Here is a 27,980-nt window from a genome sequence, read left to right as displayed (position 1 = left end):
AGCGCAGCAAGGCCGAGCCCGAAGCGTTGCGAGCGAAGCGTTGCAAGCCCGCGAGGGGCCCTCTAATTTTCCCAACCTTATGTCCGCTTGGATGGTAGGGCTACCATCTCCACTCACGGCGCCATTCATCTTCGGAGATTCTTCTGCTCCATACTGCGCATTCGCAGTACGTAGCGGACACTATATGATGGCAGGACACTATCTGCCAGAACACCGGGATGACGCCTGTAGCTGCATGCATCATCCCAATATACCACTTGAAACTGCTGACGTATTTATACGTAATGCAGCCTTCAAGTGGATCAAGAATACCGGGACATGACCTCAGACTGGAAAGTTCAACGCTAACCTTATAAAGTATTATTTGCCAAAGGAGAAGTTGATGATTGGTACAGACTTCCAGCAGAGGTAGTGAGTCTGTCAACAGTAAGTGGATTAGGACATGCTACATAGATCTATACTCAGACAAAACGGTTACGAATAGGACAAAAAAAAATGGACCAGATATCTGGCTTCACACTAAGTAAGAAACACAGAGGAACCGCTTAGCGTTGGCCGAAGTTTGTGAGTTTATGTGTACCAAAAATTCCAGGAGTTGGTATTTCCCCGGGAGTGAAGGAGTTAAGGCTTCCTGGGATAGCCTGTCCTGCAGGCAGTTCCTCCCCCCTCTTCCGGCTCAGGGTCACTGTGGCTGTCCTGCGGGTGTCCATCTATTCATTGTCCCTTCCAGGATCCCGCTGAGGACTTGGAGCTGTACCAAGGTGAGCTTCATGATCTCTTGGTGGATACAGATTGGAAGGTGGTTTAACGAGGACTTGGCCTTGGGGTGGCCCCCTGGTCCCTCACTGTCCATTCGTTATGTTAGAGAACCCGTCTGATTGTTGTTCTTCATTGATGAGCCATCAAATCCCTCTACAAACAGAAAGCTTTGGCATTCGTTAACCATCAACCACGGTTTAGGGTTCACAGCCAGCTTAGGAAGACCATCACAAGGGCATGAAGGTCCTTCCAACTAGACATGTGCAGAACGAAAGAATTTGCTTTCTTTCGATTTGACAATTCCCTAATTTTGTTTACCTAAATTTGTTTGTGGAATTCATTTAGTTTAGTTTTGTTTAAAAATTTGGCAGCTGCATTCAAATTTTACATTTCATATTTGTTTCCAAATTCGAATCGAACTTCGTCTTTTTGGACAAATTATATTTTGTTATTTTGGAGGATTTGTGAATACTGAAAAATTTGTCAAAATTTTGATTAGTAATTATACGAATCACACATGTCTACCTTCAATGTTCTTCCACCACCTAAGGAGAGGTGTCACCATGAGGTACATCAGATCCTGGTGAAGGTCCACCCGTCTACCAAAACCAATAGTAACTCTCCACGGGATGATATTTTTTGATCATGTTGCCACGCTGATTTCAATAAGGTGAATTCCAGTTGGAGTTTTGGGGTTGGGGGTTCAATGTAATGGCTGCAATTTTTTTGGGTAGATACCTATTGGCCTTCGGTTGTAAAATACTACACGGCTGGAGGTGACCGACAATCACCAGTTGGATTTATGGATTCATATTTAGCGTCAGGTTAGGGGAGTTCCAAGTTCGCCAATTCCAAACCGGTCGCCCCAATCAAAAAAAAAAAATCTGCATGGTTGATGCTTCTGACGGCTTCCGCCGAAACCTCAAAACGATAAGCCACCGCTGGAGTCAGAAGTTCACATACAGCTTCATGGTCGGTGAATTGGAAAGTATCAAAGGCATTGGATCAGCAGGACACCTGGATGGGAGAGGTCAGCAACTTTCGAGCCCGGTACCATCTACATCTGTGAGGGGGGTCACCATCCACCTTACAACACTGACCGTATAATCTTTGTACAATCAACTTTATATTTTACCAAAACGATGACCTACCTAATCTATCCAACCAGTATGTGTCCAATCCGGCAACTACCAAAGTCCTCCAAGTGAGAAGCACTCACCTAGCCCCAAGCAATGGCATGACAGAGGAGGTCTAAGCATAGCCAGACCTTTCATTAGCATCCCCCTCCCCCGTCATTGCTCGTACTGCTTCCCCCGACAGTGTGGAAGGTAGTCTGCACAAACACTGAGGTGCCCACACACCTTTCAAGTCTGATCCTAGCCATGAAAAATCACAGGCTGTGCAAATTTTCCAGTTGCTGACTTTTTGGGGAAAAAATTTGCAACAGTCCGAAATTTTTCACTTGCATTGTTCAAAGAACTAACCAACTGAATATAAATTGAAAGAATAATTGAAGAAAGCTCTGAAATTATATAGTGGTTGGTAAAGCTAAAGAGATTGTACAATCAGATTGTAACGTGTATGGCTGGCTCTTGATGGCCAGTTGATTCTCAGACAGGTTTAGCTGTTATATATTGAACTTGAGCATAAGGGATCACATTGGAAGACATTATTTTTCCAGCGTGCTGGCATTTTTCTGACGTTTAGTACAATCACAGTCTAAAGCTTACTATACACGTTACAATCGATTGTACAATCAACTTTAGCTTTATGAAACTATGCAACATGGGGAGTGACCTAAACTACCCAATCAATTTGTGTCCAATCAGGAAGACCCTGCACTGCATGAGTGCTTGTAGATCTAAAGAAGATTGTATCGTCAGATTATAATAGGTGTGTTTGATTGCCCGGAAGCCGACCACACATGTCCCAATCTGATTGTACAAACGCGTTTAGATTTACCTGGAATTTTGTAGTGGGTAAGTCTGCTTACGCTTATCATACATATAAATACAAACATAGATAGATATAATATCTATATTTAAAAAAAAAAAATATATATATATATATATACATATATATATATATATATATATATATATATATATAATACAAAATAAATATATATATAAAAATTTTATATATTACAATTTTAGTTAAGTAATGCTAGGTAGGTATTAAAATATTATTATACATTATAGTTTAAAATGTATTGTAATATATATATATATTACAATACATTTTAAACTATAATGTATAATAATAATTTAATATCTACTTAGCATTACTTAACTAAAATTATAATATATTACATTTGTATATATATATATATATATATATATATATATATATATATATATATATATATATATATATATATATATATATATATATTTTTTTTTTTTTTTTGTTTATATATATATATATATATATATATATATATATATATATATATAACTTTAGTTAAATAATGCTAAGTAGATATTAAAATATTATTATACATTATAGTTTCAAATTTATGCTAATATATATTATTATAATATAATATTAATATTATACTAGTATTATGATATGATAATATATATTAATATTATAATACATATGAAGCATGCAGGCCCACGTGTTGCATAGCTATGTGTAAATGTAAAGCAGATTGTATAGAAACAACCAACGACAGCTAACGAGGTCAGGCTCCAGAAAAATGGCTCCTACAGCTGAGACAGGAAGTCATCTCTGGTGTTCAAAGGTCACATGTGCCTGGGGGGCGGTCAGCTGACCAAGCCAGCACGTTTGTGAGTCTCGGCAGAAGGTGTGGTTGAGTGGTGAGGGATCAGCAGAGTTTGCAGTGTGCTTTATAGGACGTTAGAGGTCTGATGGCTCTTTTATTGTTATTTTGTTTCTTATTTCATCCATGGGGGGGTAGGTTTGGTCTCTTATGCTGCCTTATTTTTGCTGGAAATTATATAAGGGGTTTATGGTATCTTCGGGTCACCATAGCGCTGGTGGAGATACATTTTTATATGCTCCAAACTGCTTTGCAAGGATTGAATTGGCTTGACTTAGATGGACAAGGCGTCGGAAGTGGGGAACAGGCAGCTTTTTTGTGTATCGTGATCGGATCCCATAGGTCTTTGAATGCAAAACTCCAGGAAAAGGGCCGTTACTTTGATTGGTAGCGGTAACTTCGTTGTCAGTGGTCCTGATCTCCAGAGCAGGAAACTTTTGTCCCCGAGTTTTATCAAGTATAATCCTGGATTTTTCTGCCGTTTTTAAAGTAGAGCCGTAGTGGGCAGGCAACTGGTTGAGAAATGGCATTTTATCACCCCCAAAACCGTATCCTGTTCCCCCTAACGCTACCTTCGCTTGGAGCCGGAACCCTTCAGTTCACTCTAACCTCCTATCTCTTTTTATCTTTCAGGGAACACCGTGAAGTTGAAGAACATTTCCAAGGTGACTTCCTGAAGATGGACAAGGTCCCCGAAATTCCTGTAACTGACAGGCTACTGGACCTCACCCTGGAGATCATCTACCTACTGACCGGAGAGGTGAGGAGGATTCTGGGAGGTCACATGACATCACTCTTATCTCTATTAATAAAAGGTAGACCTGACCGGAGAGGTGAGGAGGATTCTGGGAGGTCACACGACATCACTCTTATCTCTATTAATAAAACACAGACCTGACCGGAGAGGTGAGGAGGATTCTGGGGGGTCACATGACATCACTCTTATCTCTAATAATAAAACACAGACCTGACCGGAGAGGTGAGGAGGATTCTGGGAGGTCACATGACATCACTCTTATCTCTATTAATAAAACACAGACCTGACCGGAGAGGTGAGGAGGATTCTGGGGGGTCACATGACATCACTCTTATCTACATTAATAAAATGTAGACCTGACCGGAGAGGTGAGGAGGATTCTGGGAGGTCACATGACATCACTCTTATCTCTATTAATAAAACACAGACCTGACCGGAGAGGTGAGGAGGATTCTGGGGGGTCACATGACATCACTCTTATCTACATTAATAAAATGTAGACCTGACCGGAGAGGTGAGGAGGATTCTGGGAGGTCACATGACATCACTCTTATCTCTATTAATAAAACACAGACCTGACCGGAGAGGTGAGGAGGATTCTGAGGGGTCACATGACATCACTCTTATCTACATTAATAAAATGTAGACCTGACCGGAGAGGTGAGGAGGATTCTGGGAGGTCACATGACATCACTCTTATCTCTATTAATAAAACACAGACCTGACCGGAGAGGTGAGGAGGATTCTGGGAGGTCACATGACATCACTCTTATCCCTATTAATAAAACACAGACCTGACCGGAGAGGTGAGGAGGATTCTGGGGGGGTCACATGACATCACTCTTATCTCTATTAATAAAACACAGACCTGACCGGAGAGGTGAGGAGGATTCTGGGAGGTCACATGACATCACTCTTATCTCTATTAATAAAACACAGACCTGACCGGAGAGGTGAGGAGGATTCTGGGAGGTCACATGACATCACTCTTATCTCTATTAATAAAACACAGACCTGACCGGAGAGGTGAGGAGGATTCTGAGAGGTCACATAACATCATAGTTTCATAGTTAGTAAGGTTGAATAAAGACACCAGTCCATCCAGTTCAACCTGAGTGAGTGTCTACAATTGTCCCTATCCCTGTACATTGCAAACTCACATTGGTCCCTACCCTCAATGAGCCCACAATCCAAGGTCCCCATTCATATACTAGGGCCAATTTTGGATAGAAGCCAATTAACCTACCTGCATGTCTTTAGATTGTGGGAGGAAACCCACACAGGCACAGGGAGAACATGCAAACTCCAGGCAGGTAGTGTCGTGGTTGGGATTTGAACCAGCGACCCTTCTTACTGCTAGGTGAGAGTGCTAACCACTACACCACTGTGCCGCCCCAATTCACTCTAATTTCTAATAATAAAAAATAGACCTGGCCGGAGAGGTGAGGAGGATTCTGGGAGGTCACATGACATCACTCTTATCATGTCATTAATATAATAAAACACAGACCTGGATTCACAGTCTCATCTTGAAATGAATGAGAACCAAGTATCATAATACTGAACATTCATTTCCTTTGGTACCCAGGATTACACAGTTGTGAAGAAGACATCAAGACATCATAAGAACCCTTGCAGTTGCTCTTATGGGTCCCAAGGATGGAACAGGAGCCGGGACACTGCCAGGAAGCCTCCAACTCACAAGCCAGTACCTGAGAGGAACAAGATGATCCTAGACATCACCAACGAGATCATTGAGCTGCTAACAAAAGAGGTGAGCGGTGGTGGGAATTCTGGGACATTATCCAGTAACAGACAAGGGATGTGTCTGGATGGTGACTGTATCATTGTGTGTGTCAGGTTCCTATAAGGTGTCAGGATGTCACTGTCTATTTCTCCAAGGAGGAGTGGGAGTATTTAGAAGGCCATTGGGATGTCTACAAGCACGTCATGGAGAACCGGCCAGCCCTCACATCACCGGGTAAGAGGAGACTTCCATTTCTTGTAAAGGAAAGAAGAGGATTAAGGGTCCACCTAGATACGCACATCCTCTGGTATGTGTGTTTCCTACAGATGGATCCAGTAATGGGAATCCACCAGAGAGATGTCCCCGTCCTCTGTATTCCCGGAATTCCACACAGGAACGTCATAAGATCCATCAAAATGATAAAGTGGAGGAATAGGGAGAAATCCTCTGATATAAACACATAGAAACAATGTATTCATTCAGTGTGTGTTTCCTACAGATGGATCCAGTAATGAGAACTCACCAGAGAGATGTACCAAACCTCAGATTTCCCAGAAATCCACACAGGAACTTCCCAAGATCCCACAAAACTATTCTGTAAGTATAATCAGTGATCCTCTAATTCTACTCTACACTATATGGCCAAATGTTTGACACCCGACCAGCACACCTACTGTATATGTAACCTACCTTGATTTTGCTAGTCAATACTTTTCCATTTAATATAAGGCTATAAACCACACACTATTGAAATATTACTATTGTGTGATTCTCAGGATGGCGGCTTGATTGTTGTTAAAGTAGAAGTTGAAGAGGAAGCAGAAGAACCATATATTCGGTGTAAGGAAGAGGAAATTCCTGCTGAGATTGGCACAGGTGAGTATTAAACACTGAATCCAGAGACGAGGGTCTGTACCCAGTGGGGAAGTCAGGGGAGACAGCCTGTGCCCAGTGGGGGAGTCAGGGGAGACGGGCCTGTGCCCAGTGGGGGAGTCAGGGGAGACGGGCCTGTGCCCAGTGGAGAAGTCAGGGGAGACGGCCTGTGCCCAGTGGGAGAATCAGGGGAGACGGCCTGTGCCCAGTGGGAGAGTCAGGGGAGACGGCCTGTGTCCAGTGGGAGAGTCAGGGGAGATGGCCTGTGCCCAGTGGGGGAGTCATGGGAGACAGCCTGTGCCCAGTGGGGGAGTCAGGGCAGATGGCCTGTGCCCAGTGGGGGAGTCAGGGGAGATGGCCTGTGCCCAGTGGGGGAGTCAGGGGAGATGGCCTGTGCCCAGTGGGGGAGTTAGGGGAGACGGCCTGTGCCCAGTGGGGGAGTTAGGGGAGACGGCCTGTGCCCAGTGGGGGAGTCAGGGGAGACGGCCTGTGCCCAGTGGGGGAGTCAGGGGAGACGGCCTGTGCCCAGTGGGGGAGTCAGGGGAGACGGCCTGTGCCCAGTGGGGGAGTCAGGGGAGACGGCCTGTGCCCAGTGGGGGAGTCAGGGGAGACGGCCTGTGCCCAGTGGGAGAGTCAGGGGAGACGGCCTGTGCCCAGTGGGAGAGTCAGGGGAGACGGCCTGTGCCCAGTGGGAGAGTCAGGGGAGACGGCCTGTGCCCAGTGGGAGAGTCAGGGGAGACGGCCTGTGCCCAGTGGGAGAGTCAGGGGAGACGGCCTGTGCCCAGTGGGAGAGTCAGGGGAGACGGCCTGTGCCCAGTGGGAGAGTCAGGGGAGACGGCCTGTGCCCAGTGGGAGAGTCAGGGGAGACGGCCTGTGCCCAGTGGGGGAGTCAGGATCCATCAAACTCTAGTTCTTCTCCTTAAAACTCTGGTATGGTTATCTCAGTGGCAGAACCACCAGGGTTGCAAAGGTCGCACTTGTGACTGGGCCCTGGCATTCTACCACCGTGCAGCAGGGGCCAACTCGGCAGGAAGGGGGCCCACTACACAACATGTGAAAGGGTCCCACTGTGGGAGCGTAAGGCTCGGTTCACACTTCTGCAACCCCACAGTCGTGCAACTTGTAAATTCCTTGCGACTTTTGTGATTTAACTTTGCAATCTGTGGTACTTAAATTGCACCAAAGTCAGAGTTGCATTGATTAATGGAACCCATTGAAATTAATGTGTTTTGACTTGTCATGCGTCTTAGTGTTGCATAAGTTGCAGCAGTGTGAACTGGGGCTTATAAAGTGCCCCAGGATCGGTGGGAAGGGCCCCCGGGCTCAAAGAGATAGACCCTGGGAGCGATGGAAAGGGCCCCAGGGGTCAGGAGGGCCCCTCATGGTTTCTTGCATCGGGGCCCTGAAGGTTCTAGTTACACCTCTGGGTTAGCTAACTCTTCCCCCAAGAAGCAAAAAAATAAAGTTGTGCCTTCTCAAATAATGGTGGTCTTCTCATCCAGCAGGCGAGGTCTATGCCAACAGAACTTTTAAGAAAGAGGACCATCTTCTAGGATCACATAATCTGGTAGACAATATATTGATGATACCAAGCAAAGAGACTGTTGGAACAAAGTCTGAGTGCAGCTCCCCAAGTGGAGAGGATGACTTTGAGTCAGATATGGAAGAAGACACCAAGCCAGTGCGCAATGGAGAGGGCAGGTTCTCTTGCGGGGACTGTGGCAAGCACTTCCGATACAAAGCTCATCTAACCGTCCACCAAAGAATTCATACGGGAGAGCGCCCTTACAAGTGTCCAGAGTGTGGGAAATGTTTTGCCACCGGTTCCCAGCTCACCAGCCACAAGACCTCCCACAGCGAGGAGAAACGCTACGAGTGCTCCGAATGCGGTAAGCGCTTCCGGTGGAAAAGTCTTCTTGTCGTTCATGAGAGGCGCCACAGAGGAGAGAAGCCATTCGAGTGTCGTCAGTGCGGAAAGGCCTTTGCCGGGAAGTCTAATCTCCTCACTCATGAGAGGAGCCACATTGGGGAGAGACCTTTCACCTGTTCCGAGTGTGGGAAGTGCTTTGTGGCGAAACACACGCTGTCACGCCATATGGTTATCCATACGGGTGAAAAGCCTTTCACCTGTCCGGAATGCGGCAGGCAGTTTAAGCTTAAGCAAACCCTGTGTAGTCATCTACGCACTCACACAAGGACCCAACCCTCTGAGGGAGCAGACTATAAAAGTCGGAGGGTCAGTCCTTATTGGGGAAGGTCCCTTGAAGAGCCTCAGGTCTGGCCCAAGTACCCATAAAAAAAACATTTAAAAAAAAAGACAGATTCAAAAAATTAGTGTTTAGAATGCCAGAAATCATTGGCCAATCTGGATCACCTTAGGTGGCTCTTGATAAAACGGTGGTGGAAAACTATTGGAGCACACAAGAGTGTGGGAAGCAGAAGAACATCAGCATCAGTGATCTCCAAACTGTGGCCCGAGAGCTAGATGTGGCCCTTTGCTTGACTTTATCTGGCCCTTGGGGCACTATTACATCCACTGACACTAACAATGGGGCACTATTCCTCCCAATGACACCAACAATAGGACACTATTCCTCCCAATGACACCAATAACGGGGCACTATTTCTCCCAATTGTGCCAAGGATGGGGCACTATTCCACCTAATGACACCAGTGATGGGGCACTATTTCTTCCACTGACACCAATGATGGGGCAACATTTCTTCCAATGATGGGGCACTGTTTCTTCCAATGACACCAACAATGGAGCACTATTCCTCCCACTGAAACCAATAATGGAACGCTATTTCTCCCACTGACACCAGTGACGGGGCACTATTCCTTCCACTGACATCAACGATGGGACACTATTCCTCCTAGTGCTACCCATAATGGGGTGCTATTCCTCCCACTGATACCAAAGATGGGGCATCGTTTACTTGCACTGACACGCGGACAGTTTCCACTCCCACTTACTACAGTCTGGTCCCCCCTAAAGTCTGAAGGACGGTAAACGGGCCCTATGTTTAGAAAGTTTGAAGACCACGATCCACATCAATTGAGTATGTCACTTTGTTCCTCCAAACATGTTTTGTTTGAAAGCGTCACCATGTGTACCGCTATAGACTTCAGAACAAGACTTTTTATGTGTTAAGTGAATGCAAACGATTTTAGGATACAATCTTCATGCTCAGAAAACAGACCCTGCAGGGCAAAGAAAATACCCATAGTTGCCTTGAGATCGGCAAACCTTTGGCCTATAACTGTTATCTTTCAAAACGCAAGAAAACCCCACCCACGAGGAACCTTTTGTGAGATCTCCAAAAGAAAATTAAGCATTTTAATGCTCCAGGTGTGGTAAATGTTTTGATCTCAGGAGAGAAGAAAGAAATTCTCTTTGTCTACAGTATGGGAAATGTTAGGGCAAAACATTTTGTGTTGGTCATCCAGAGAACCCCAAAAACCCATCTTCTTGGCCTAAAGGCAGCCATGTTTTTTGTAGCCTATCATACTCTCTTTCAAAGCGTTACCAGCATACAACATAACGGAAACACTTTAACTGAAGCCTTTGGACTCACCAGAAAAATACATGCCATAGACTTGAGTCTTTGTAGAATGCTGTAGGGCTTTTATGTGTCTTTCATGGTTGATCAGTCATCATTAGGGATAGATGTCAAGAGTCTTGGTGATGGCCAATGTACTTGGTTTGAAAGATGGCAAGAGTCTTGGCGATGAACAGTGCCTTTGGTTTGGAAGATGCCAAGAGCCACAGTGATGGACTATGTACTTGGTTTAAAACATGCCGAGAGCCACAGTGATAGAAAATGTACTTGGTTCAATAGATGCCAAGAGCCACGGTGATGGACAATGTACTTGATTCGAAAGATACCAAGAGCCATGGTGATGGCATCTTTTGAACCAAGTACATTGTCCATCACCATGGCTCTTGCCATCTTTCTAGCCAAGCACATTGTCCAAGAGCCACAGTGATGGACAATGTACTTGGTTCAAAGGATGCCAAGAGCCATGGTAATGACATCTTTCGAACCAAGTACATTGTCCATCACCATGGCTCTTGCCATCTTTCGAACCAAGTCCATTGTCCAACACCCACAGCGATGGACAATGTAATTGGTTATTTTTTAAGAATAAAAGATTTTGTATTTTTTGCTTGGATGTATGGGATTTCGGGTCTATGCTAGTCCTGCTTTTGTGCTTCTATTCTTTACCCATGTAGGGCTTAGGAGATTAGGTTGTAGATGTACAGTAACAGGGGAGTAAGTTATTCTGCGAAGAGTAATAGACCTTCACAGAAAGTGATGTGACATTGTCACTCAAAATTACCATTATTTTTTCTTTTTCTTCCCTTCAACACCTCAGAATACTATTGGAAGTAACACCTAAACTGTATTATAACCTTACATCCTAATGCATATGGTGCTAATAGGAGTGGAGATCACTATTGGCCTGCCAAAGGTAAACCAATAACTGACGAAAAAACACATTCCCTGTAAGTTGGGGCATAGAAAGCTTGGATTTCCTTAAATCCTATTGTGGCGTTAGGCCAGCCTTTCTCAAGCTTTTCAAGAGGAACCCTTGAAAATACTTTCCGGTCTCAGGTAACCCCTTATAAAAATGACTGTATCTATAATTCATGATACATTAGTGTGATGATCAGTGGGAAGAATGTTCCTTACATTGGTGGTCAGTGGGAAGAATGCCCCTTACATTGGTGATCAGTGGGAAGAATGTTCCTTACACTTGTGGTCATTGGGAAGAATTACCCACTTACAGATAGCTAAAAGGATCAATGGTGTCAATGGAAACTTATCTGAGAGGCAGAAATTGCTCAAGGAACTCCTAGCAACCTCTGGAGGAGCCCTAGGGCTTCATGGAACCCTGGTTGAGAAACCCTGAGTTAGGCTTTTTTTGCTGTTTGTACCCTGCTGGGGGGATTTCTCTGCATGTCCTCTCTTGGAGATGCAACAGGAAGTGAGAAGAAATCTCCCAAAAATGAATGCCCATTTTAGACAGTTTCCACCAGAAAAGGTGTATTGGCAGACTTCCCCTTGTTTCTTGGCCTGGGGACAACTTGAAATGTAGGCTGTCCTCTCATTTTCTGTCTCAGCAATGACAATAATCACCAAGGACAATGCTACAACAGGCTAATAAAACTTGACAGAGGGTCTAATCTTCCCTACTCTATCCAAAACTGAAAACAAAAGGGGTTTTGCCTTAGCCAGTTTATTGTGAGAGGTTTGTTATCCAGCTAAAATTTTCTTATTGGACTTTTGACTGCTAAGGTGCAGTTTTGCATCTGATCCTTACAATCAAAGGGTTTCTATGGCACGCCAAAAGTGTGAGAATTAGGGACAATGGCTAATTTTTGTGAAAATTATTAAAATATCAAATTATATAATTCGAATTATTATAATACTGAAATTGATTTAATATAAATATTAGGTTTATCAGTAGAGCCAGTAGGGAGCAGCTACCTTAATATCCTTTAGAACGCTCATAATAGCAGTGGACATGCTTACTCTTTGATGAAGGAGGTCAGGGACACTGTGTCCCCTTTGGGGACATTACAAATCACTTCCTGTCCCCGTGATGCCAAAGGAATTGAGAGAAGGAAGTCTTCCAGTGGGAACACAAAAAGCAATAAATGCCCAACAGTGGTTCTAATGCCGCGTACACACGAGCGAATTGTCCGGCGTACTTAGTCCGCCGAAACGCATTTCAGCAGACAATTCGATCGCATGTGGGCTTCAGCAGACTTTTCCAGCGTAAAGTCTGGCGGACTTAGAAAGTAGTTTTGCACTCCAATCTTTCCACCGGACTTGGGTTTCAGCGGACAATACGTTCGTGAGTATGCTAGTCCGGCGGACTAAGAATGACGCATGCTCAGAACCAAGTATGAAAAAGGAAGCTACTGGCTATTGAACTTCCTTTTTCTAGTCCCGTCGTACGTGCTGTACATCATCGCGCTAGCAAACGCCGGACTTTCTGTGTGTCCGTGTGTGGCCAAGTCCGTTCGGTAGAAAGTCCGCCGGACTATCCGCCGGATTGTTTGCCGGACTAAGTACGCCGGACAATTCGCTCGCGTGTACGCGGCATTACCCTTCCAAACATAATTTAGTGGGGATCCTACTTTCATTTGAATTTATTTTACAAGCTTCACTTTGTACTTTTTCATGGTTTAAATGTTGTAGTCATTTATGTTAACGGGAAACCAAAATGTTGTTTAGACAGCTGAAATTTATACAACATGTTATATAATTTTATAATTATTTGTATAAAAATCGACATTTTACAAATAAACTTTGAATACAGGGAGATTCCATGACATGTAGTTTGCAAGGAACGCTGAGCATTCTATTAAGCAAAATTGAATAAAAAGGTACAGTTGTGAAAGGGGCAGTGGAGGAATTTGGAGCCAGGAGGTTGATAGTTGTGGAGGAAAGGAGGACGGAGGGGTTTTGGTCCTAAAGAGGGACAGTTGCAGAGGAGAGAGGGATTGGAGGTATTTGGGTTCAGGAGAGGGACAGTTGAGGCAGAAGGAGGGATTTGAGTCCAGAAGAAAGACAACTGTGGAAGGATCGACAGATGGTCCCGAAGAGGGACAGTGCTGAAGCAAAGAGAGATGGAGGAATTCTGGTCTGGATAAGGGACAGTGGTGGAGGAAAAAGGGACAGAGGTATTTAGGTCTAGAAGCTAGAAGATGTACAACTCTGGAGGGATGGAGAGATTTAGGTCCAGAAACAGGACCGTTGTGGAGGGACAAAGAAATAGAACGACAGTTTAGAGGAAAGAGAAATAAAAGGATTTAGGGACAGAAGATGGACAGTTATGGAGGGATTCAGAGTTCAGAAGAGGGGCAGTTGTGGAAGAAAGAGGGAAGAAGGAATTTAGGTACAGAAGTGGGACAGTTGTGAAGGGATGGAGAGATTTGGCTTGAGTAGAGGGACAGATGTGGAGAAAAGAGGGATGGAGGGATTTGGGTCAAGAAGAAAGACAACCGTGGAAGGATTGACAGATGGTCCAGAAGAGGGACAGTTCTGAAGCAAAGAGAAATGGAGGAATTCTGACCAGGAAGAGGAAGCCTGGTTGGCTGATTCAGCCTTTGGCATCCTATAAGTAAATTATTTAAAGTCAATTGCAACCTTAGAAGTCACTACGAACCACCTTTAATTTTAGTTTTCTGTTGACTCCAAAAAAGGTCAAAACTTTGCCCAAACTTCCAAATTTTTGCTTGAAATTTTGCTGAAATATAAATTCAATTTTGCTCACCAGTATTTTAGCTATTGGGTGGTCAACCTCTGGCGTCTTATATGTATGTCTTAAAAACTCCTTGGAAACAACTCCTTTCCAAAATTTCTTATGTGCATACTACACAAGTACTCAAGGTGATTGAGGGGCTTGTTTTGGCACAAGGCACTGGATAGTAGAAATGAGCTTCTGTAAACCCTCGGGAGTAATTTTAAAGCCCATTGCACCCTTGAAAGAACTACCATTCTTGAATTTTTAATTTTTATTGACTCCAAAAAGGTTAAAACTGTCCTCCAATTTTTTTCTGAAATTAAAATGATTCATTTTGGCCATCAGTAATGTTAAAGAAATATGTTGAACGGTGCTCAGAAAAGTAAGGAAGAGTGTTTTTTGTGCCTGAAGAAGTCCTGGTAAAAAATCAAATAGAAACCACTTCATCCAAAAAGTGCCCAAATCCTCATGTTATGAATTAGCGACCTGTGATCCGTCTTTCTTTGTCAAGTTGAGGGGGGGAGGAGTTTCTCTCTGCCCAGAGAGTTAATGAAGCTGATATTTGCAGTGTGGATACATGAACTAGTCATAAGGATCACGTAATGCTCAAGATTTATTTTAAAAAAATACCTAATGTACGGTAGATACACTGATTAGACCTAACTTTTTGACTACCCACCCAATATTAGGTACGTCCACTATTGAGCAGCCCACTTTGCCACCAAAACAGCCCAGACCTATCAAGGTATGGCCTCCACTAGACCTCTGAAGGTATGCTGTGGTATCTGACACCAAGCCATCAGTAGAAGATCCTTTAAGTCCCGTAAGTTGCAAGATGGGGCCTCCATGAATTGGACTTGTGGTTCCAGCACATCCCCCAAATGCACCGTTGGATTGAGATCTGCAGAATCCAGATGCCAAGTCAACACCTCAAACTTGTTGTGTTCCTCAAACCCTTCTTGAACCATTTTTGCAATGTGGCAGGGCGCATTATCCTGATGAAAGCGGCAACTGCATCAGGGAATGCCATTTCCATGAAGGGGTGTACTTGGTCAGCAGCAATATTTAGGTGGGTGGTACATGTCAAAGTAACATCCACATGAATGGCAGGAACCAAGGTTTCCCAGCAGAACACTGTCCAAAGCATCACACTGCTTCAGCAGGCTTACCTTCTTCCCATACTGCATCCTGGTGCTATGTCTTCATTGGGTAAGTGACGCACACCCACCTGGCCATCCACATGATGTAAAAGAAAACATCATTCATCAGACCAGGCCACCTTCTTCCATTGTTGCCCCAGCAACCAACCACCTGCTGGTTAATTTGAAGAGTTACCTCTGGCAGCTCCCGCCCTCCATCAAGTGCGGTCCTGCCTCCCGCTCTCCTCTCTACTGTGAGGACAGCGGTGGAGGCTAGGGGAAAAAACCTAAATAGTGGGGGAATGGAACAGTGACTCGGTCTGGATCCAGGCCACAGTCCACCATTTAGTGATACCTGTACAAGTGTGTACCCAGCTTCATTCTGACATTGTTCAAAAATACTTGAAGTCGGACATGAAGCCTTCTGAGAAATATATATATTTTTTTACATTTTATATGTTAATGGCCCATCTATAGTGGGATTTTCTAAAATTTGACTGCAAAACTTGAACGCTCTGACATGAGGAAGCAAAGCCCTGCCTCTAGAACAAGACAGACACATCCACACAAAGGAGAACAAGGCATGGTAGGTAGTGGCATAGTGTGGGTGTGGCCACAGGGGTAGGTGACCTTATAGATTGTAACATAGTAAGGTTGAATAGAGACACCAGTCCATCTAGTTGAACCTGAGTGAGTGTCTACAATTGTCCCTAGCCCTGTACATTGCACACTCACATCAGTCCCTACCCTCAAGGAGCCCACAATCCAAGGTCCCCATTCATATACTAGGGCCAATTTTGGACAGAAGCCAATTAACCTACCAGCATGTCTTTGGAGTGTGGGGGGAAACCCACACAGGCACAGGGAGAACATCCAAACTCCAAGCAGGTAGTGTCGTGGTTGGGATTTGAACCAGTGACCCTTGTTACTGCTAGGTGAGAGTGCTAACCACTACACCACTGTGCCACGCTGGGAGCTAAATTTGTAAGGATTCAGATGAGAAGAGGGTGAGATCAGTTTGTGTGTGCTCCTGCTCTGGTCCTGTCAGTGGCACACTCCCTCCTCTCGCTCTCACTCTTAGCCCTTGTACACACGGTCGGACATTCCGACAACCAAATCCGTCTGATTTTGTCCGAAACTGTTGCATACATATGGTCGGACAAAGTTGTCGGAAAATCTGATCGTTCAGAACGTGATGACGTTATTTCGTTACGACGGGACTACGTTCAGGCTAGTAGCCAATAGCTTTGGTCTAGGAATTTGATCTGAGCATGCGTGGCACTTTGTCCGATCGGAATTCTCTACACATGATCGGACAAGGTCCGATCGGATCGTGTTGTCGGAAAGTTTTATAGCCAAGCTGGAAAACTTGGTCCGTCGGATATTCCGGCTGAAACAGTCCGATGGAGCTCACACGCGGTCGGATTATCCGACAACATGGTCCGATCTGACATTTTCCGTCGGAATGTCCGACCGTGTGTACAAGGGCTTAGACTGTGTGGGCAGCTCCAGCCAGGCAGTTCTAGGTCAGACTTGAGGAGAGTGAGTGGCACGCTCCAGGTGAATGTGTGGCAGTGTGCTGCTTGGTGCACTTGAGGATGGCTCTGGTTCCTCTTGTCCATCTCTTTACTTCATGGTCCCTTCACTGGACCACTGCCAACCAGTATGACAGGCACTAGAACTCCTCCAACTACCACTAAGCCAGAGGGGGGGGAGTGGGAGGTAATATTAATATAATATATATATAATATTAATATGATTAGGGATGCACAATGAGGGGCTGGGGTTATAGAGTGGGGGTGCTCACTTAGGAGGGTGTATGGAGTGAATGAGAAAGCAGGGCACACAAGAGGATGCCTGACCATTGATTCAGCATTCCTGCTATCATGGGGCTCCCTGATTGGGCTTTGCCTGATGTTGAATGACAACTTCTGTAAAGCCCATCTTTTTCTATACCTAACATCATTCTTAAATGAATATAGGGCTTGGACCTGTGCACTGCATCCTAGGAGAAGGTCTCATGCCCAACTCCCCAGAGGTACCATGCATTTCCAGGGGCTCCAACAGATTAATGGTGTAGAAGGAGGATCACAGCAAAGGTGGGTATTGGCTGGGGGGCAAATTACTTTTTTTAACCACTTGACCTCTGGAAGGTTTTACCCACTTTGTGACCAGGGAATTTTTGTCATGCTGTATCCAAATAACATTTTTCAAATTTTTCCTTGAAAATAGAGCTTTCTTTTGGTGGTATTTGATCACCACTGGGTTTTTTATTTTTTAGTAAGGACTGAAAATTTCTTCATAAATTTAGACCAAAATGTACATGTCTTTGGTAAAAACCAAAGTGCATTTTTGGGGACACACTATTATTGAGGACTCTAGTATAGTTGTGATCCTGATCACTCCTAAACCATGTGCAGGTACATCGCAGTGCCTGGAGGCGCCGCCTGCTAGCAGGAAATATAATGCTGGTGGTCGGCAAGAGTGGTTACAGAGTCCGAAGAAAGCAAAGCTCAGCTTTTATTTCATGTAAAAATTCAACAACTCCATGATATCGAATCAGTAAGAAAGACTTATAGAAATTTTGGAATGATTTTTATCCATCAACTCCATAACCTACTTCTACACAGGGTCAATCCCACTCAAAGGACCAATGGAGAGCTACAGATTTCAAGAAAACTATTCATTTTAGGGTTTGCATTTTAAGTCCACAATGGAGGCTCATACAACAAGCCCTTGATATTTTTTTTTAAGAAACTGTACATCAGTAAGTGGCAAAAGTCTTTGCTGGAGAGGCTCACTCACTTTCTAAGTCTAAACTTTGACCTTTACCAGTTCCCCTGAGTCTCCATGGGTCTTCTGGTGCCTTACCAGGACAGAGCTCTGGCTAAAACACCGTCCACATTTTATACACCGAAAAGGTTTTTCCCCTGTGTGAACCCTCATATGGGTAACCAGGTTGGAGTTTTTGATAAAGCATTTTCCGCATTCGGAACACATGAAGGGTTTTTCCCCGGTGTGAACTCTTTGGTGGATGACAAGGTTGGCGTTCTTTATGAAACTCTTCCCGCAGTCAGGGCAGCTGAATGGCTTGTAGCCGGAGTGGATCTTCTGATGTGCTGCCAACCGGGAGCTGTTGATAAAGCGTTTGTCACATTCAGAGCATGGATAAGGTTTCTCGTTCATGTGGTTCTTCTGGTGGTGGTACAAGTTGGCCCTCTGGATGAAGCTCTTGCCACAATCGGGGCAAACAAAGGGCTTCTCTCCTTTGTGGATTTTCTGGTGTTCCACCATGCTTCCCTTCTGGCTGAAACATTTGCCACATTCGGCGCACTGGTATGGTTTCTCTCCAGTGTGAATCCTCTGGTGGTTGATGAAGACTGACTTGAAATTGAATTGCTTCCCGCAGTAGGCACAGATGAACGGTCTCTCTTCTGAGTGCTTAGTCCTTCGTTTTATGATTTCCTTACCTCCCCGAGAAGAGTTTGGCAGTTTTGGTTGACATGTGGCCTTATCGCCTTTGGAGACCGCAATGTTGACATGTTGGCTGCTTGTGGTTGTTCCATAAGACCCATCACTCCCGATCTCATCACCCACTTTATGACCTAGAAAAATTCAAGGATCATATGTTTGTTTTAATTTCTGTTTTTGGCCACCTTAAAGCTCTCCAGACATGAATCTAGATCAGTGGTCTCAAAAATGCGGCCCAGGGTCCAGATGCGACTCTGCTTTATTTTATTTGGCCCTCTACTCCCCGCCATTGGCAACAGTCAGACATACTGTAGTTCCTGCCACTGACAATGGGGCACAATTCCTCCCACTGGCATCAACTAGGGGGTACTATTGCTCCCACTGACAACAATGATAGGCCACTATCTCTCTCACCAATACCATTGATGGGGCACTATTCCCCCCCCCCCCCCCACTGAGACCAATGATGAGGCACTTTTGCTTCCATTGATACCAACGATGGGACACTATTACTGACACCAATGTTGGAACACTATTCCTCCCACTGATACCAACCATGGGGTACTATTACTCCCCCTAATACCAATTATGGGGTAATGTTTACTACCTCTGGACATTTTCTTCTCTCACTGGCCACTGTCCAGCCCCCATACAGTTTGAAGGACAGTAAGCTAGCCCTTTGTTTATAAAGTTTGAAGACCCCTGATCTAGATGTTCAATCAATCAAGCTCTGGCAGGCCAAGGAACCTGCAATCCACTTGCCTGGATTGTGTCCTAATGTAACTAATAAAACCTCAATTTAACCAAATGAATCTCTCAGTTTTGAGTAGCCGAAACAGTTGCCCATTTCTTATTTGTTTCCCCATTACCTTCTACTCAAAGAGGAGGGGGTGGAGAAGAGATTGTTGTAGTGACTGAACAAGGAGGATCTGGGGTTCTTTTTTAGAATTAGTGTTTATTCCTCACCTGTGCTTATCTCTGAAGGAACTTCCTCCTCCTTAATCTTCATGTAAAGGTCTTCTTGATCATCAAGGTGTTCGACCACCACAATGTTTAAGTCCTTCATCTAAAGGCCATCAAAGAAGAGCAAGCACAGTAACCATTTTCATTTTCGATATCTACTTACCTACCTTTCATAGACATGGCTTAGTTCTCATACATATATGTGATTTTACCTCATCAGATTCTTTCTTTCCCTCTTCCTTCGCTTTATCATTTTGAGGTATCTTATGATGTTCCTGAATGGAATCCCAGGAATACTTAGAATGGGGACATCTCTGTGATGGATTTCTGTTACCGGGTCCATCTATGGAAAGCACACATACCAGAAGATGTGTGTATTTAGGTGGATCCTCAATATTCTTCTCTCCGATATAACAAATGAAAGTCTCCTCTTACCTGGTGATGTGAGGGGCAGCCGGTGCTCCATCATGGCGTCCTTGTAGAGATCCTTGTATCCTTCTATATACTCCCACTCCTCCATGGAGAAATAGACAGTGACATCCTGACACCTTATAGGAACCTGACACACACAATGATACAGTCACCATCCAGACACATCCCTTGTCTGTTACTGGATAATGTCCCAGAATTCCCGGCACCGCTCACCTCTCCTGTCAGCAGATCAATGATCTTCTGGGCGACTTCTAGGATCTTCTTTAAAATGTGTTTCTTGGGTGCCAGTGTGGGAGGTGGCACGTCTATTATAGGGCACTGGTTCTTACTCTGTTCTTTGCACACACAAGCATGATTAATTGGTGTAATACTCCCAGTGGACTTTGCTTCAGATAGATAAACCTAAATGAAGACAAAAACTGAAGATAAATAAATAAATACTCAATATCACCGTGACCTCCCAGAATCCTCCTCACCTCTCCGGTCCAGGGGCGGATCCAGGGGGGGGGCAACGGGTCAATTGCCCCCCCCCCCCGAGAATACCGCCAGCTGACAGAACGGCCGGTTCCGCGGGTCCAATCGCGTCCGGTTCCGCCGGTACCCGCGGGCCGGTTCCGCGGGTACCCGCGGGCCGGTTCCGCGGGTCCAATCGCGGCCGGTTCCGCGGGTACCCGCGGCCGGTTCCGCGGCTCCAATCGCGGCCGGTTCCGCGGGTACCCGCGGGCCGGTTCCGCGGGTCCAATCGCGGCCGGTTCCGCGGGTCCAATCGCGGCCGGTTCCGCGGGTACCCGCGCTGAGTGGACGGGTGAGGGGGGGGGCAGCTGGGCGGCTTAGGAGGGCTGCTGGCCAATCAGGAAGCCAGCAGGCAGGGGAGCAGGGAGATGACATCATCTCTCACTGCCCTGCGTCCCTCCAGTTCCGCCCTCACTGTGTAGGAAGCTGTGTGCAGCAGAGAGATTGCATCATCTCTCTGCTGCCTATGTTCACTCTGGGACCCAACAAAAGACCACCAGTAGGTGACAATCCGCAATGTGTGGCAGGCTACGTGGCAAGTGGCAATCCGCAATGTGTGGCAGACTACGTGGCAAGTGGCAATCCGCAATGTGTGGCAGACTACGTGGCAAGTGGCAATCCGCAATGTGTGGCAGGTGACGTGGCAAGTGACAATCCGTAATGTGTGGCAGTTGACGTGGCAAGTGACAATCCGCAATGTGTGGCAGGTGACGTGGCAAGTGACAATCCGCAATGTGTGGCAGGCTACGTGGCAATCCGCAATATGTTGCAGGCAACGTGGCAAGTGACAATCCGCAATGTGTGGCAGGTGACGTGGCAAGTGGCAATCCGCAATGTGTGGCAGGCAACGTGGCAAGTGACAATCCGCAATGTGTGGCAGGTGACGTGGCAAGTGGCAATCCGCAATGTGTGGCAGGCAACGTGGCAAGTGACAATCCGCAATGTGTGGCAGGTGACGTGGCAAGTGACAATCCCCAATGTGTGGCAGGTGACGTGGCAAGTGGCAATCCGCAATGTGGGTCAGGCAACTTGGCAAGTGACAATCCGCAATGTGTGGCAGGTGACGTGGCAAGTGGCAATCCGCAATGTGTGGCAGGCTACGTGGCAATCCGCATCTGGTGGCAGGCGACGTGGCAAGTGACAATCCGCAATGTGTGGCAGGTGACGTGGCAAGTCACAATCCGCAATGTGTGGCAGGTGACGTGGCAAGTGACAATCCCCAATGTGTGGCAGGTGACGTGGCAAGTGGCAATCCGCAATGTGGGTCAGGCAACTTGGCAAGTGACAATCCGCGATGTGTGGCAGGTGACGTGGCAAGTGGCAATCCGCAATGTGTGGCAGGCTACGTGGCAATCCGCATCTGGTGGCAGGCGACGTGGCAAGTGACAATCCGCAATGTGTGGCAGGTGACATGGCAAGTGGCAATCTGCAATGTGTGGCAGGCTACGTGGCAAGTGACAATCCGCAATGTGTGGCAGGTGACGTGGCAAGTAACAATCCGCATTTGGTGACAAGTGACAATCCACATTTGGTGGCAGGCGACATGGCAAGTGACATCCTCAGGGCTCCCACTGATTCTGCATTATGGTGAGTTGAACCATTTAATTTTATATTACAATGTATTAATAGAAATAATGCGCTTCAATCATCCTGACACCATAACAACCATGGTGCCGTAATGATTGAAGCGCCAATACCAGCCATTTCCCATATAAATTGCCCCCCAAAAAACATATTTTATAGCAGTGCCCCTCCCGAGATTAGACTCTGGATCCGCCCCTGCTCCGGTCAGGTCTGTTTTATTTATAGAGATACGAATGATGTCATGTGATCTCCCAGAATCCTCCTCACCTCTCCGGTCAGGTCTGTGTTTTATTATTAGAGATAAGAGTGATGTCATGTGACCTCCCAGAATCCTCCTCACCTCTCCGGTCAGGTCTGTGTTTTATTAATAGAGATAAGTGTGATGTCATGTGACCTCCCAGAATCCTCCTCACCTCTCCGGTCAGGTCTGTTTTATTTATAGAGATACGAATGATGTCATGTGACCTCCCAGAATCCTCCTCACCTCTCCGGTCAGGTCTGTGTTTTATTAATAGAGATAAGAGTGATGTCATGTGATCTCCCAGAATCCTCCTCACCTCTCCGGTCAGGTCTGTGTTTTATTATTAGAGATAAGAGTGATGTCATGTGATCTCCCAGAATCCTCCTCACCTCTCCGGTCAGGTCTGTGTTTTATTTATAGAGATAAGAGTGATGTCATGTGACCTCCCAGAATCCTCCTCACCTCTCCGGTCAGGTCTGTGTTTTATTAATAGAGATAAGAACAATGTCATGTGACCTCCCAGAATCCCCCTCACCCCTCCGGTCAGGTCTGTGTTTTATTAATAGAGATAAGAGTGATGTCATGTGACCTCCCAGAATCCCCCTCACCTCTCCGGTCAGGTCTGTGTTTTATTAATAGAGATAAGAGTGATGTCATGTGACCTCCCAGAATCCTCCTCACCTCTCCGGTCAGCTCTGTGTTTTATTAATAGAGATAAGAGTGATGTCATGGGACCTCCCAGAATCCTCCTCACCTCTCCGGTCAGGTCTGTGTTTTTATTAATAGAGATAAGAGTGATGTCATGTGACCTCCCAGAATCCTCCTCACCTCTCCGGTCAGGTCTACCTTTTATCAATAGAGGTAAGAGTGATGTCATGTGACCTCCCAGAATCCTCCTCACCTCTCCGGTCAGGTCTCTTTTATTAATAGAGATAAGAGTGATGTCATGTGACCTCCCAGAATCCTCCTCACCTCACCGGTTAGGTCTGTGTTTTATTAATAGAGATAAGAGTGATGTCATGTGATCCTCCCAGAATCCTCCTCACCTCTCCGGTCAGCTCTGTGTTTTATTAATAGAGATAAGAGTGATGTCATGTGACCTCCCAGAATCCTCCTCACCTCACCGGTTAGGTCTGTGTTTTATTAATAGAGATAAGAGTGATGTCATGTGACCTCCCAGAATCCTCCTCACCTTTCCGGTCAGGTCTGTGTTTTATTAATAGAGATAAGAGTGATGTCATGTGACCTCCCAGAATCCTCCTCACCTCTCTGGTCATCTCTGTGTTTAATTAATAGAGATAAGAGTGATGTCATGTGACCTCCCAGAATCCTCCTCACCTCTCTAGTCAGGTCTGTTTTATTAATAGGGATAAGAGTGATGTCATGTGACCTCCCAGAATCCTCCTCACCTCTCCGGTCAGCAGGTAGATGATCTCCAGCCGTAATATGCTCTCAGTTCCCGAAATTCTTCCATCTGTGTTCATCTTCAGGGAGTTTCCAAAGGTGTGTTAGGTATTTCTTTATTCTGTTTTCTAGGCATAAAAATAAATAAGATATAATGAGGTACATTAAATAAGCATTCCTCAATTCAACTTTTTTTTTTTAAATACTCAAAGTGGAAGTAAGGCCCCTTTCACACTGGAGCGACTTGACCTACGATTTGGGACTGCAAAGTCGCATGACAAATCGTACCCCATTATTTCCAATGAGTACTGTTCATATCTGTGCGACTTCAAGTCTCAGCGACTTCAGAGTAGTCCCTGCACTACTTTGGTCGGACTTTGATGCGACTTGAGGCCCATAGACCTCTTTATTACACAGGCGTTGCTTCAAGCTGTGTCAAAGTCGTGGGACTTTCAGGTCGTACAACAAGTGTGAAAGGGGCCTAAACCCATGGCTTTAAGTACACACGGTCGGAAATTCCGACCACAAAATCCGTCGGATTTTTCCAATGGATTTTGTCCAAAACTGGTGTTGCATACACACGGTCAGGCAAAGTTGACGGAAAATCCAATCGTACGGAGCGTGATGCCGTTGGTTCGTTACGACTGGACTACGTTCAGGCTAGTAGCCAATAGCTTTGCTCTGGTACTTTGATCTGAGCATGCGTGGCACTTTGTCCGATCGGAATTCTCTACAAACAAAAAGTCCAATCGGATTTTGTTGTCGGAAAATTTGAGCTCCTGCTCTCAAATTTTTTTTGTCAGAATTACCAACGGAAAAAGTCAGATAGAGCCCATACATGATTGGATTTTCCGACAATATAATCTGATCGGACCGCTTCCGTCTGAATTTCCGACCGTGTGTACGTGGCATAACAGTTTCAAAAAACAGTTACATTCCCGGGAAATGCTCTAAACCAAACTGTCCAATGGCTGGTGTCATGACTGATCACATGTGCAGCATCTTGGCAGTTGCAGATCAAACAGAGGCCAAGATAGCGGCTTCCTTGGCTGAAAACGATCGGAGGGTTTAGTTCCGCTTTAAAACTGTACTCCAAGCAACTAAATACACAGAGGAAATACATATATGGGAACTGTTTTTAACTGCCAGATGATTTGTATCTCTGTCGATCCAGTCCTGGGATTTACACAGCTCCGTCACACAGCACATACCTGGTAGGGCAAGAAGCCTGATTTTTATATGATGCAGTTACAGGTCTTGACCACCCCCCACTCTGTGACTGGACAGACTGAAGAGCTCCTACTCCTCTCTTCACCTATCAGCATTTCCCTTGTTGGCACAGCAGCTCAACTGATTGGCTCTCTATACTGCTTTTCTCTCTCCCAGTCTGAGCTTAGCTGTACGGGGGTATGCAATAAGCCCATTTCCAGTTATATTCGGGTACATTTAAAGAATTGCATGTAATGATTAATTAATGAATAAGAATCCATATTAGTCTGTGGATTTTATATCTGCTTGGAGTCAAGCTTTAATACTTATTTTTTTATTTTTTACTGGAATAGTACTGAACCGTTTTCTTCTTTCTTTTTTGCAAAGGGTCTTTTAATAATTATTGGGCCAGTTACGGTTGTTATAATAAAATTAATAATACGATGGTCTTGGTTTTAATGAAGCTTCCAAAGCAAGCTGTCTCTTGAAACTGGTACAAATCCTCTATTGGCTAATGTGTATTGTAGCAGCAAGTACATCAATCAGGGGCAGAGTGGCGGTCATTACTGACGGGGTTTTCTGTATGTGTATATATATATATATATATATATATATTTATCTTTTCTTATGTATATACAATAAAACATATATATATATATATATATATACACACGAAGAGACCGGCAGGGGGGGGCGCCAATTGGCAGTGTTCTTCACTTCAGCACAGGCACAGCAGCAGTGGACTGGCCCAGTGGCGTACTAACTGGGGGGGTGTAAGGCCAGCGCCCCCTCCCTCCTCCGCGACTGAAGCGGACACAGCAGGCGGGTTTGAGCAGCGGCACGGAACGCGGGCGCGGTGACAGGCAGCGGCAGCTAACACACACACACGGAGAGCCTGGCTTTTGACACCCGTCGGGTCCTGGCCACAATGTTCACCTTCTCTCTTGGCCGCGCCACGGCTCTAATAAGTTTTGGCTCTCACAGCCAAGCAGAGTGAAGCCGCCCGCCCCCCCCTCTTCCCTTATGTCTACACGTGCATGTCCCGTGCTGTATTGTAGGGGGGGTCTGTACTGAATGAGGGGGGGGGGGGTGGCGCCAATACAGATTCTTGCCAAGGGCGATGGAGAGCAATAATTATTTTTTTCAGATCCTCAGAGAGTTCTTTGCCATGAGGTGTCATGCTGAACTTCCAGTGACCAGTATGAGAGAGTGAGATTTAACACACCTGCTCCCCATTCACACCGGAGACCTTGTAACACTAACGAGTCACATGACACCGGGGAGGGAAAATGGCTAATTGGGCCCAATTTGAACATTTTCACTTAGGGGTGTACTCACTTTTGTTGCCAGCGGTTTAGACATCAATGGCTGTGTGTTGAGTTATTTTGAGGGGACGGCAAATGTACACTGTTATACAAGCTGTACACTCACTACTTTACATTGTAGCAAAGTGTCATTTCTTCAGTGTTGTCACATGAAAAGATAGAATAAAATATTTACAAAAATGTGAGGGGTGTACTCACTTTTGTGAGATACTGTGTGTGTATATATATATATATATTAGTATATATTATTTAGATAATTTTATATTATTATTAGTAGTAGTTGTAGTAGTAGTAATAATATAATAATACATGTTTTCCTACTAATCCTTTATATTTTTTTTCATTGGTTGTATACTACCCTTATTTCACAAACAAATGATGAATACCGGGCACGCGCCTAGCAGTTCCCTACCATTGTCTCTCACATATTTAAAAACACATGCCCACATGCCAGCCTGTCCAAGCCACAGACAGTAGAGGGGAGGGTTTTTTTTTTTTTTTTTTATAAACAGAGCCAAACAGCAGGAGATCAATTGGCAGGCTATTCACAGCACAGCAGTAAAATGGCTTTGGCGGAAGTGTCAAGAGCTGTTTTGAGCACCACCTGCTGGCTGCAAGTGGAAGGAAACAAAATTGTGACTTTTCAGTGCATAAATAAATGATTAGAACTATTATTACAACAACCGTAACTTTTATCCCCCGCCCTGCTCCCTACTAATGTACTGACTATGTTGACGGACCTCCTGTCTGGATTTTGGCGTATTCTATGTTAAGACCGGTGACAGTTACCATTACCAATGACTACGGAGAAAATTAGCTGGGTGGGGGGCATTAAAATGTTGCTGGATTCCATGGTAACGCTGATCCGATCTCGGTCACAGTGCGGGGACTGAATCTGATCCCCCAGATGAAAGGAAATGTGGATTTAATGAGACTAACATGCAGTAATTGCCCCCCTTATAAAGCCATGACCCCCCCATGTCATCCGCACTCCATGCTCAGCTGATCCCCCCTCTGCCCTCTCAGCCATACCTGCTGCCATCTCTCCCCAGCATGCTGGCTGCACCAGCTGACTGCCAGGGACATGTGACCGGCCAATAGTCACCAACAGAGGCGTTCTGTCCCCGGCTGCAGGAGCCATTTTTCTGGAGCTCAGCGGAGGGGACATGAGAGGAGCAGACGATCCATATAGAAGGAGGAGGAGGGGGCAGGGAGGGCGAGAGGGACAAGAATCCAAGAGCGAGTCTCTGCACATTATTCCTTATGGCAATGAATATGGCAGAAATGAAATTATAATAATAACAATGATAATAATAATAATAAAAATAATAGTAACAATAATAACGATACTACTAATAATAATAATAATGATAATAATAACGATAATAATGATAATAATAAAAATAATAATAAAGATGATAACAATAATAATTATAACAACAATATAATAATAATAATAATTAATAATAATAATAATAATTATTATTATTATTATAATTATTATTATATAACAACGAT

At 45.1% G+C, this 27,980-nt stretch overlaps 2 protein-coding genes across 7 annotated transcripts; one reads left to right on the top strand and one right to left on the bottom strand.

Moving 5' to 3' along the window:
- Positions 1-673: 673 nt before the first annotated feature.
- LOC143956291 (uncharacterized) lies at positions 674-11,097 on the top strand. 5 transcript variants are annotated; one of them, XM_077466503.1, is made up of 7 exons: positions 674-761; positions 4,178-4,304; positions 5,890-6,075; positions 6,162-6,282; positions 6,548-6,645; positions 6,825-6,924; positions 8,424-11,097. In XM_077466503.1, the coding sequence occupies exons 2-7, from the start codon at positions 4,224-4,226 to the stop codon at positions 9,215-9,217; spliced, it is 1,380 nt and encodes a 459-aa protein (XP_077322629.1). In that variant the 5' UTR covers positions 674-761; positions 4,178-4,223; the 3' UTR covers positions 9,218-11,097. The 5 variants fall into 5 exon arrangements, with proteins under 5 accessions (XP_077322629.1, XP_077322628.1, XP_077322627.1 ...); XM_077466502.1 differs by lacking the exon at positions 674-761 and adding an exon at positions 3,494-3,581; XM_077466501.1 differs by lacking the exon at positions 674-761 and adding an exon at positions 3,529-3,627.
- Positions 11,098-17,822: 6,725 nt separating this feature from the next.
- LOC143956313 (uncharacterized) lies at positions 17,823-27,589 on the bottom strand. 2 transcript variants are annotated; one of them, XM_077466531.1, is made up of 7 exons: positions 27,495-27,589; positions 23,934-24,056; positions 20,400-20,588; positions 20,190-20,313; positions 19,967-20,097; positions 19,758-19,857; positions 17,823-18,925 (listed from the first exon to the last, which is right to left on the bottom strand). In XM_077466531.1, the coding sequence occupies exons 2-7, from the start codon at positions 24,006-24,008 to the stop codon at positions 18,135-18,137; spliced, it is 1,410 nt and encodes a 469-aa protein (XP_077322657.1). In that variant the 5' UTR covers positions 24,009-24,056; positions 27,495-27,589; the 3' UTR covers positions 17,823-18,134. The 2 variants fall into 2 exon arrangements, with proteins under 2 accessions (XP_077322657.1, XP_077322658.1); XM_077466532.1 differs by lacking the exon at positions 27,495-27,589 and adding an exon at positions 27,252-27,406.
- Between the last annotated feature and the right edge of the window lie 391 nt (positions 27,590-27,980).

Source organism: Lithobates pipiens, unplaced genomic scaffold (assembly GCF_037356315.1).
Source record: "Lithobates pipiens isolate NorthernLeopardFrog02 unplaced genomic scaffold, aLitPip1_a1.2 Scaffold_35, whole genome shotgun sequence".
Classification (NCBI taxonomy): domain Eukaryota; kingdom Metazoa; phylum Chordata; class Amphibia; order Anura; family Ranidae; genus Lithobates; species Lithobates pipiens.
The sequence above is the reverse complement of the archived record's forward strand: the minus strand, read 5'-3'. Positions and strand labels throughout refer to the sequence as shown.

Bases quoted from the DNA above. Each gene is read 5' to 3' on its own strand.
- LOC143956291 (XM_077466499.1), top strand. From the start codon at position 4,068: ATGGCATTTTATCACCCCCAAAACCGTATCCTGTTCCCCCTAACGCTA. The intron at 6,646-6,824 runs GTAAGTATAATC...TGTGATTCTCAG, and splicing joins AGATCCCACAAAACTATTCT to GATGGCGGCTTGATTGTTGT. The intron at 6,925-8,423 runs GTGAGTATTAAA...CTTCTCATCCAG, and splicing joins TCCTGCTGAGATTGGCACAG to CAGGCGAGGTCTATGCCAAC.
- LOC143956313 (XM_077466531.1), bottom strand. From the start codon at position 24,008: ATGAACACAGATGGAAGAATTTCGGGAACTGAGAGCATATTACGGCTG. The intron at 20,314-20,399 runs GTGAGCGGTGCC...TGTGTGTGTCAG, and splicing joins TTGATCTGCTGACAGGAGAG to GTTCCTATAAGGTGTCAGGA. The intron at 19,858-19,966 runs GTAAAATCACAT...GATGGCCTTTAG, and splicing joins GAAAGAAAGAATCTGATGAG to ATGAAGGACTTAAACATTGT.